Raw genomic sequence first — 11,077 nt, forward strand, 5'->3', positions numbered from 1 at the left:
GGAAAGGATTTCTGAGAGAGAGAAAAAGAGAACACAAACCTTCGATTCCAGATGACTTTTCTAACACATGGAAAAATAGAGTACTCTCAGAAAGTAGCTGCAGAAAGCACTGGCAAAGCAATCTTGATTTCATGCATGAAATGTCTTCATACATATAAATGAATATTGAAGTATTAATCATTTGATTGAAGCTTTGCAAGCTATATCTAAACTACCAAAGACAAATGGGTCACAAACTAATTAATTGTGCTGTTTAGCTTTAGAAGCAAATAAAGATAGTTCATCGTTCTGAATCAAAGTGATTAGTGTTGGCATAGATATGAATGTGGAAACATTAGGAAGGATATCTAGGTGTAGTCCATGTGTGTGTATCAGTTACGAGTGGCAAGGATTAAATAAAATTGGCCTTTACACTTTTGTCTCTAGTAGGCATGGGCTTTTGTTCTTTTATCACAGTAGCTATTATTTCCTTTCCTCTTTAACAGTGCAGGTGGTTAGTGATACACAATGTCAGTGAAGAAGTAACTGATTTATCAGTATATGAATAAAAAATAAATCATTGTTAAGACTATGAAAATGGTTTAGATTTTTCTCTTCTCCATAGTAGATGTCACTGCATGTATATCTAAAAATTTTCTTTGAATTTGGTGCCACTTGGATAGTCCAGAAGGTTGAAAGCTTAGGACATTTTTCTAATCTTAGTAGTAGATGCTCACTCATATACCAGGCACTTTAATTGAAAAAGGCATTCTAGTAGGAACTGTGCTTTTTCATGGATCCATGGTGCAACAATCTGGCAAATTGTAGAACAACTGCGCAATTTGAAATCCACACACCTGCATTATACATATATATATATATATATATATATATATATATATATATATCATATATATATATATATATATATATATCCATATGTATGTATATACATATAGATAGCTTTATTTGTCCCACTGTGATACCTTCTTCCAAACATAAATATGAGTGTACTCTATATGAACTCTTCAATAAATGCAGTTTTTAAAAAGCTTTAGTCTTATAATAATTTATTCAGCGTTTCATATTATTAATCTATTAGTCAAGTATATTCCAAGGGCCTCAAGGGAAGAAATGTCTTCATACATATAAATAAATATTGAAGTATTAATCATTTGATTGAAGCTTTTCAAGCTATAACTAAACTACCAAAGGCAAATGAGTCACAAACTAATTAATTTTGCTGTTTAGCTTTAGAAGCAAATAAAGATAGTTCATCATTCTGAATCAAAGTGATTAGTTTTGGCATAGATATAAATGTGGAGCATAGTTATGTGGCTATTGAAGTCAAAATGTTCTTTTGAAGAAAAACTTTCTCAAGTACCATTTTATGGTAGTTATGTTTCACGTTGAGTTATATTTAAGTGACCACACTGTTACATTTCTCCCATCAGAAGTAGTCACTGGAAAATAGCTTAGAAAAATATGCATTCATGGTACCAGAGTAGTAGCTTGATAAAGTGAGCCTTTACCATAGAAAAAAAATACCACATTTTGGCCATGTAGTTTGGAGAAATCTCTACCTTAGCCCTTTTCACATCTTGTAATTAATTGGGACTACTTGTTACTTCACTATTACTGATCTTTCAGTTGTAAGTTTCCCAACTTCTAGAGCTGGAAGTAACTTCCCATGTTACTTAACTAAATTCCAGAAAAGAAATCAGAGGTGCAGGGATGAACCACAGGCAGCTATAGAGCTTGTTTGAGGCACTGGTATTTTTGTTTGCTTGTTTTGTTTTACTTTTCTTGTGCTAAAGAGAGTTTGGAAGGGGCTAGGAGCTGAGAGCATTTCCGCATGAGCATTGAAGAGGAACAGTAAAATCACAATAACCTTTGCAGCTTTTATTAAAAATATAAATATTCGGCATTGTCTTACACAACCAAATTGACCAAGGATTGGAAAGATGTTTATTACTGAAACATTTACAAGAAAGAGTTGATTCAAAGAGCGTACACATTTCACTTTAGCCACTCACTCAAGCATGGTGTTCTCTTCAGCTGTGACCCCCCCTACAAAAACATTTGAATGGCTTCCATCTTCTTCAAAATGTTTCTCCTTGGGTCTACTTTTTCTTTAAGACATCACTGTAAAGACACCTGGCTATGGAAACTAAAAGTGGACAATACAAATAACTGTTTTGTTACTGCGCGGGGATACACTTTCTGCATGCTAATTAGGGCATATATAGGCCCTTTCCCTGTACATCCTCTATGTTTCAAGCTATATAAAAATAAACAAATGATATCAGAGCAGCACTATGGTACAGAATACTGTATCTTAATTTAATTTTAATTTTTATTTTTGTGCTAAATGCAGAATCTCTTTTGGCCAAACGCACCGTTTCATTTCCCAATAATCTCCATCAGTTTCCTGTTGCTGTGAGCTTGCTGCGCTAACTGCTCGGCCCTGGCCATTTCCAAGACTTCTCGGAGAAGGTGGAAGGTGAGATCCAGGGAGATGGGAGGCTCCTCGGATCGCCTCTTCCTCTCCAGCGCCTCCTGGTGGCCGCCGAGGGCGTCGTCGGGGCCGCGCTCGAGCGCCGAGCGCCTAGGCAGCTGCAGCAACGCGCGGAAAAAGTTGGCGGCGGCCTGGTCGGGCGAGGCGCGGCTCCCGGTGCCCGCCGCGAGGGGCGACGGCCGAGCGGCGGGGCTCTTGTTGAGGTCGCCCAGGCGGAGGAAGTACTCTTCTCCCATGCGGATCAGCACCGGCTGCGGCTGCTGCTGCTGCTGCTGCTCGGGCTGCGGCTGGAGGAGATCCAGGGGCTGCGGGACCTGCGGGGCGCGCCCCGAGCCTGGCACCGGCGCCCGGCTGAGCAGCGCCCGGCATGGCGGGCAGGGCCACAGGGCCACCAGCAGCACGCCCGCACACACCAGCAGCCGCAGACGCATGTCAGGGGCACTCGCTCGCTGCAGCACCGAGGTGGGCGGAGAGCCGGAGGGAGAAGGGGAGAGAGAAAGAAAGAGTTGGTCAGAGTTTGGCTGAAAGGGCCGGTGGACTGGGGGTGGGGGGGTTCTGCCCAGCCCCCGGCGGTGGGCTTGGCAGGGCTGCGGGCTCGGTGGCGGGGGAGGGAGGAGGGGGGGGTGGTGGTCGGTGGGCGCTGTCCGCGGTGCTGAATCCAGGGACGGAGTCTTCCTGATAGGGGAGGGTACGGGACAGGGGGACAGGGGCTGCCTGCAAGGCGAGGCACCCAAGCTCATCTCTGGACACGCCGAAGGAAGAGTTCCTGACTCCTCCTAAGGATACCCCAAATCTATTCCCCAACAGATTTCCCTGAGCTAGTCAAAGCCACAGATTTAAGACATCGCCTGCTCTGGCCACTCACTCCCTTTCTGGATGGGTCAACAGTTTCTTACAAAGTGAGCGCCTTCTCTTCCTCCTCTGTCTCTATGCCTTCCTTTGCTTCCTTCTCTTGGGGGTCTGGATGGATTTGGGGCACGGTGGGGGCGGGGAGCGTCCTTCCTACAGACAGACTTCCAGCAGTAGCTGTCAGTTTGGATCACCACAAGCAGCCGTCTAAGTTTGCCTTCTGCCACATCCTAGCTGCGATGGGAATTTTAAAGCACAGTCTCCGACAACACACACACACACACACACACACACACACACACACACACACGCCAGCCAGCGCACACTCGCACCAGCACCCGACCAGGGCGACTGGCTCCGTGGTGCTCTCCAGGGGCCCCAGGCAGCGCAAAGTTGGTGGCGCGTCCATCTGTCCGTCTAGGTGTCCCTACCTTCCCGGTGCTTCCTGGTGAGCAGAGGCTGCCTCGTTGCAGAGGGACTTCTCCTGAGCTTCTTCAGTAGGTCTACGTCCCCCTCTTCCTTTCTCTTCCCACTCTCCTTTTCTTTGTTTCTTCTCTTCCTCTTCAGTCTACCAACGTACTTGGGCTGTGAGTTTCTCCACACCAGAGCTTGGAGTGAGATTTTATAATGTCGACCCTCTTCAGAAAGCACGCAGCATTTGCCTAACAAGCTGACGCTCTCTTGACAGCTCGATTGCGTGCTGCCTCAGCTCCTGCATAAATCATAGGGCCCTGCCAAGGAGCGAGGGACAGAGTTTTTGCTATTTCAACACCGAATCTCACATCCAATTATATCAACAGATATTTATCGCCTCCTTGGTGACGTCAACGTACCCTAAAATGGAAGGGCTTCTTATGACTTGTCCATTGACAAAAATTCTTGAATGAGATTTCCCAAGTGTGGAAAACATACTGACCTCTTACTATCAAAGGCCAAATTGAGGGTCAGAAAAGAGACAGAGAATGAGAGGGTAAAGAAAAGGAGGTAGGAAGTAGGAGGCCTGTCCATGCAGTCTTGTCAAGAAAGTACCCACAGTTAGAGGGGTAGATCTGGATGCCCCCCGCCCCCAGCTGCATCTCACTCCTAACTTCTCTGTCCACTTGTCTTGGGAAATGTCTCAGTATGTGAAAATACCACTTTGCTAGAAAAAAAAATCCCATTTTCTTTCTGCTTAGAGAAAAATGAAAGACTAGTAGATGTGTGTGCAGAGACATCCAGGCTTAAACCCTTTTATCTCTTTTGCCCTCCCAAGAGCAGATAAAGGAAGTATTCCTCTGCAGACAAGGCCAGTAAGTCTCTTGAAACTAGCTCAACGTTTATCTCAGCGATGGAAAGAGCTGTTTCAATGATGATGGCAGCTGTGAGCAAGGCTTAGTCAGGGTTGCAATGAAGACTGGGTTCTCCCTGAATCTCTCTCTTCCTCCTTTGTGACTTCTCTCAGAAGCTGAAGTTAATTTAATCCTAACCCCCAAAGAGGACCACTGAGAGGTGCATGCATTAAACAGTCTATTTTTACTCTACTCACTGCTAATCCAGTGAGAGAGGCATCCATTCCAACTTGTTGTTGTTAGAAAGGGCTTATTAGCCTGCTTAAGGGGGTTGAAGAATCAGTTGTATGTTTTTGTTGAAAGAAAAGTATTTCATCTCCATCTACTACAAAGTCACGATAGTACATCGGGACAATCACATTGTTATTTTTGTGATCATTTCTTTTCCCAAATCCCCAGTGCTCCATGAGAATGTTGCAAACAATTGCTCTCTGACTACTCCTGAACAATGTAAGGTTTATAGAGCCACACTTAAATTTTGAGGTAAATTGACATTTTTGTTAAGTAGGAGGCAGTTACCTTTAAAACTTTACAATTCCAAATGCAGTTACACACACTTTGGTCTGTGATTCACTTCAGCTTCCTAAAAACCACCAGAAGTGTTTTTCAGAAATTTCCTTTTGCTCATTTTCTGGTTACCTCTGCTGCTTCTTTGGTAGCTAATATGACAAATGAGGAAATGCACACTCAACTCCTTTGGGGGCTTATCCTAACTGCAGAAGTGAAAAGGAAAGTCATAAGGGTAAGTTGCTGGTAGAAGGAGGGCAACACTGAGGGTTTCCTGAGAACTCAGTTTCCAGTGGGAGTGATGCACTGCAGAATGTTCTTCTGACATAAGATAACAGGGAGAAAAGTGTCGGCTGGGAGAAATGTGAGTTGTGAATAGATGGTAGTTAGGAAAACAGTGCTCCATGGGAAAGCTGTGTTTGTATGGGTAATGAGACAGATGGGATCTTTGTTTCTGCTTCTGTGGACTTTTAAAATTTGAAAACCATCTCAGTGTTTTTTGCCCACTTTCCTTCATGACTTCTCTGCCCCATTCACATATTTCAGTTTAAATGTCCTGGAAGTGAAAAGTAGAGTTATAAGGGAAAATTGCAGGTGAATAAATGTTGAAGAATAATTAAGAAAGGTAAATGACTATGAGCTTAGCTGGAAAGAGGGGATCAGGGAGGTTCATCAGGGAAGAAACAAGGTTTAAGGTCTGACTAACTTCCTATGCTTTAATATCTCTGTCCCATTGGGCTACCTGGGGGTGTTGTTTAAGATCTCTCTTCCATTGGGCAATCTGGGGAGTGATGTTTAATATATCTCTCTCTTTGATGGACTATCTGGGGGTGTTGTTTAAGATCTTTCTTAGCTTGGCTCCATCATCCCTGTTAAACCCTTACTATGGGCTTTATCTGGAATATAAATTGAGGCTCACCACTAATGAATTTCATCCAAAAGAATCCATTAAATCACAGAGTATTCACATTAGAATTGGAGAGATCACTTGGTTTGAATGCAAACCAGAGAGGTTAAGTGTTTTAACTAAAGTCACTCAGCTAGTGATAAAGTCAGAATTAAAACCCACTTCTTTTGACTACTAGTATTATTATTTACATAATGTAACAAGACTTTCTTTTAAAGCAAGGCAAATGAATAAGTTGAGATGAGAAGGTGAATTTAGATAGAGCAACATATATGTACACCAATATTTAAGGTACTTTTTCTTAGACTTTCCAGTTATTTGTAACTATCCTATGGTATGAAGATGCAGAAATTCTCTGTGTGTGCCATTACCACTGCTACCTGGTGTTAAACATATGTGTGTACACATTGTAATTTACTTGCCAGTTGAAACTTATAATTGACCTTTGGAAAGTGATCTTTGCTACAAAAAAGGTTGAGGATTCTTGAATTATAATATGGATGTTTGATTGCAGAAGTTGCAATGCAAATAATTTATAAGTACAGTAAACTAAACATCCAGGTTCACGAAAATCACCACTAAGGGAGCCTATCTTACACGTAGGAAAAATTATTGAAGGGAGTCATTGAAGAACTAATCTAAACACTTTTAGGATCTTAAGAATATTACCATGAAACAGGAGCAAAAAACAGAATTTATTTCCTGTTTCAAATCATATTTTCACTAGTAATATAACATAGATTGAGTTAAATGATATAAAATATGGTTTAATTAAATATCTAATAGAAGCCAGGCATGGTGGTGCTTGCCTTTAATATCAGCACTCGGGAGGCAGAGATAGGTGGATCACCGTGAGTTCAAGACCACCCTGAGACTACGTAGTGAATTTCAGGTCAGCCTGGGCCACAGTGAGACTCTACCTCGAAAAACGACAACAACAACAACAAAATAAATAAATAAATAAATAAACTAATAGGGCTAGGAGATGGCTCAGTGGGTCAAATGCTTGCCAACAAGCATAAGGACATGAGTTTGGATCTCCAGATTACACATAAAATGCTGAGAATGGTGATGAATGCCTGTAATCCCAGCACTGGGGAGGCAGAGACAGGAAAATCCCCGGGGCTCACTGGAGAGCTAGTTCAGACTAATTAGCGAGCTCTGGGTCCAGTGAGAAATTCTGTCCCAAAGAACAAGAGGGAGAAATAAGAAGAAGATGAACACACTCAACATTGACCTTTGACCTGCACACATGTCCCCACACACATAAACACATACACATGCAAACACACATACACATGCACACAACACACATACAAACTAAAATACCAGCAATAGGGCTGGGGATATAGTTTGGTAACTCAGTAGTAGAGCACTTGCCTAATATGCACAAGGCCCTGGGCTCAATCCTCAGAAACACACACACATATGCATAGCAGAAAGAACAGGTAACTATCTGGCATATTTTCACCTGTGTCTCCTTGCATCATCACACCCTTCTACTTAGGCAAATAAACACAATCGCCAAGTTTTCTAAGAGGAACAGTTAGTTGTTGAAGTTAATCTGCCATCTCTAATCACAGCCTTCAAAATGCCTAGGATGAACAGTAGTTCAATCATGGTGGGTACTTTAGAAAGATTAGCAACTCCTCCTTACACAGGACATGAAAAGTGTCCAAAGAACAGAAATACCTATGTGCTTCCCTGTTCACAGGACTGTAACTTTTATTAATCTCTTCCAGTTATCAAAGATACATTTTCATCATAGCAACCTTGGAAGAATCTGAAAAGCATAAAGAAGAATACAAACTAGACGTGAAAGTACGTATCTGTAATCCCAGTTGAAGCAAGAGGCTCACATGTTCAAGGCAAGCCTGGGCTACATAGTGAGACTCTGCCTCAAAAAAGTACAAAGTTCCTCAGAATATCAGAATCTCAAGATAATGACATATTTTGTTGTTTCCCTTGTTGTAATACTTTTCCCTGAGTTCATACCTTTCTTCATTATTGAAATAAACTTGTTCTTAATTGTGAATCTCTTAAAAAGAACTCTTGCTTCAAAATCTAATGTAAAGAGTGAATAAATTTTAAATGTTCTTACCATAGAAAATGGTATGTGAGGTGGTTGATATGATAATTAGATTAACTAAGCCATTATACAATGTATAAACATATTAAAATATGTTGTACAACACACACACATAAAATTTGCATTTGACAAATTTACATTAATTGGTTAATTAAAAACTGGCTTATTGAGGGACTATGTCTCAGATTCCTATATTCAGTTTAGGATCTTTGCTTTATGTTCTCCAGGATCATGAATGGCACCCACCATAAAGCGCACTTTCAGTTACTGGTACAATATATCATTTCCTTGCTGGAGTACCAACTGTGTGGCAGGGCCTGGATCCTCTTTGTAAGTTGCCATACACATTTCTCCTACTCAAAAGAGTTACCTGTTGAAGGAGTAGCATGTAGAAAAAGAAATAAAGACATCACTTGGCAGACCAGTGTTCCCAAATAATGCAAGAGAATCTGATCACTAGAATTTTTCAATTCATTTTTCCACTTAAAAATATGACTCGAACATTTCCCTCTGGCATAATTTCACATTAATTACCTCTTTGAAAGTCCTTTCTTCAAATTCAGTCCATTTTGAGATCCTGGGGGTTAGAATTTCATCACGTGAATTTAAGGAAGACATAACTCAGCCCTCAACAATATCTTTTGCAAATGCTTTATTTATTTGCTTCTGGCACAGACATTTGAATGTCTGCCATTCTATTCTCCACAAAGATGAGAAAATTTGAAGCTTGCATGGAGAGACTTTCAAGTGCCCTCCCCTATTTTGACCTCTTTCTCTTTTGATGATACTTGGGCTTTCCAAGTCCTGACTCCCTGGGTTTGACCCCGGATGTGGCCAGGCTCCCCTTAGAACTGCTGCTCTTTCACCCGCCTTCCACACCCACTTCCTCTGCCCTTTCCCACTTTCTCTGTTTTCTTCCTGCCTGACCCTTTGCAACCCTATGGTGGCTTCCCTGTGGTGTTTTCTTAGACATTACAGTATGATATAGATGTGTGATTGCAGAAGTTACAGTGTAGATGGTTCTGATGTCCTTGTTTCAGAATTTTGCTAAACTCTCTCACCTATTTATAATTTTTATCATGTTCTTTGTGTCACATGTGGTTGATACCACCATTTTAATGGTTTCTGGGAGGGAAAGAAGATAAAACGCAAATGAATTCTGGAGTAGCCCCTGTGAATGTAAAACCAACCAACCAAACAAGAACCTTTGAAGGAATATGGAAAGGGCAAGGGGATCAGAGCAATGAACTGTGGTCCCTGGTTATTAGCCTTGCACCTAGTACCCAGAGGGCCTGGCAGGTCCAGCAGGACAGGAGCGCAAAAGCAAGGCAAAGGTGTGGTGATTCCAGGAGCCTCCTTCTGAGGAAGGTCCAGGTTTCAGGTTCATTGGGTTAAGATTTTATCTTGATCTCTATCTGTCAGTTCCTCTCTCAACATCTAGAAGTCATCCCTAGGGCCTTATCTCCTTTCCTTAGGAGACAGCAAGGACTTTGTGACCCATCCTCTATTTTTTTTTTCCCCAGAAGTTAAGAAGTAATGGACCCCAGGGAAATGACTCAGAGCATCAGGAAAGGGACATGTTTTGGCTTCTCTGACAAGCTGTGGTCCCCTGGTCATGATAGACACGACTGACCTTTCTATTTACATCATAATACATCGAATTTTCTGTTTCAGGCTCCAGATAATGGATGGAGGGCAGTGAGAGGATGTGTGTGAACTTTTTGTGAAGAAGGGCAATTTGCAGGCACTAATCATCTTACAATAGTTGGTCATGAGAGAGAAATCCATCAGCCGAGCATCCTGAATAGACATTTATATTCATGAACATTACTGGGCCCTAAAGAAAGAGTTCCAAAGAAGGCTCCTAGGAATGTCACTGGTGTTACAAAAAAGGAGAAGGGGTAGAATTAAAGAAAATTTGTTCACATTGTTTTGCTGCGGATTTTTACTATTTTACATTTTTTTCATCAGTGTCCTAAATCCCCTAATCTTCAAAATTCCCAGGCTTACTTGCCCACTGAGCCTGTTTATTGTGGAACTAACGGGGCAACATAATAATCTCAGGGTCATTTTATGAGCAGTCTAGCTAGATTTCCTTTGTCAGCCAATATTTAAGCCCCCAAATTACAGCTTCTAATGTTTTTTTTTCCCCCCAAGAATTTCTGGAAGAAAAATTTAAAAAGGTACTTTTTGCCCTCAAAGAGAACCTTGGGGTATGTCACCCTTCTATTTTCAGGGCTTCTCAGGATTATCAGCCACAGGAAGGGTCACCTGGAAGCTTCTGAGCCCTCGTACTTCAAGGCCAGGGGAAGGTGTTGGTGTGTATTGTAATTCAGCCCAGTGGACCTGCCTTGTAAAGGAGGGTCCACTTTGAGTATGAAGAGGCAGGAATGTCCGAGACAAAGCTGACTGACATGAGAGGTATGGACTTTTTGGGAATTCAAAAGGAAATTTGTTTTCTCAAGAGGCAGTAAGCAGTGAGAGCCACAGGATCAGACAGAGATTTTAGGCAGCCAACATTAAGCGCTCTGGGTTTCAAAGATACGCTTACAAATTCTGAGTTCAGACCTGCTGCCAACCTTGGAACAAGATCTTTTCTTTGCCAAGGCTTCTTTTATCCATGTGTTAAAAAAAAAAGAGAGAGAGAGAGAGAGAGACAGAGGTTAGTTTCCAGCATAAAACTTACAGCTATTTTCATAGGTGTGCTTTTGTCTGCCTTTTAGCTTCACTGTGAGCTGACCTCTACAGTCCAAAACCTAATATGCTGCTTTAACTCTAAGTATTGGATGATGGAAATTGGCTATGTGTATGCTATTTAGCAGAAAGACCACATCTATTGAAGTGGATTTAATGAGCCAATGAATCCTTGAAGGTGGTTATAGGAAACCTATGTCGGGAAA

The 11,077-nt window shown here is 41.8% G+C and overlaps 1 protein-coding gene across 1 annotated transcript; it reads right to left on the reverse strand.

The window, feature by feature from the left end:
- Positions 1-1,997: 1,997 nt before the first annotated feature.
- On the reverse strand, positions 1,998-3,927 carry Crh (corticotropin releasing hormone). Its single transcript, XM_004653314.2, has 2 exons — positions 3,778-3,927; positions 1,998-2,946 (listed from the first exon to the last, which is right to left on the reverse strand). Exon 2 carries the CDS (start codon positions 2,926-2,928, stop codon positions 2,383-2,385), a length of 546 nt encoding a protein of 181 aa, XP_004653371.1. The 5' UTR covers positions 2,929-2,946; positions 3,778-3,927; the 3' UTR covers positions 1,998-2,382.
- Between the last annotated feature and the right edge of the window lie 7,150 nt (positions 3,928-11,077).

The sequence above is a fragment of the Jaculus jaculus genome, chromosome 2 (genome assembly GCF_020740685.1).
Source record: "Jaculus jaculus isolate mJacJac1 chromosome 2, mJacJac1.mat.Y.cur, whole genome shotgun sequence".
Taxonomy (NCBI): Eukaryota; Metazoa; Chordata; class Mammalia; order Rodentia; family Dipodidae; genus Jaculus; species Jaculus jaculus.

Bases quoted from the DNA above. Each gene is read 5' to 3' on its own strand.
- Crh (XM_004653314.2), bottom strand. From the start codon at position 2,928: ATGCGTCTGCGGCTGCTGGTGTGTGCGGGCGTGCTGCTGGTGGCCCTG.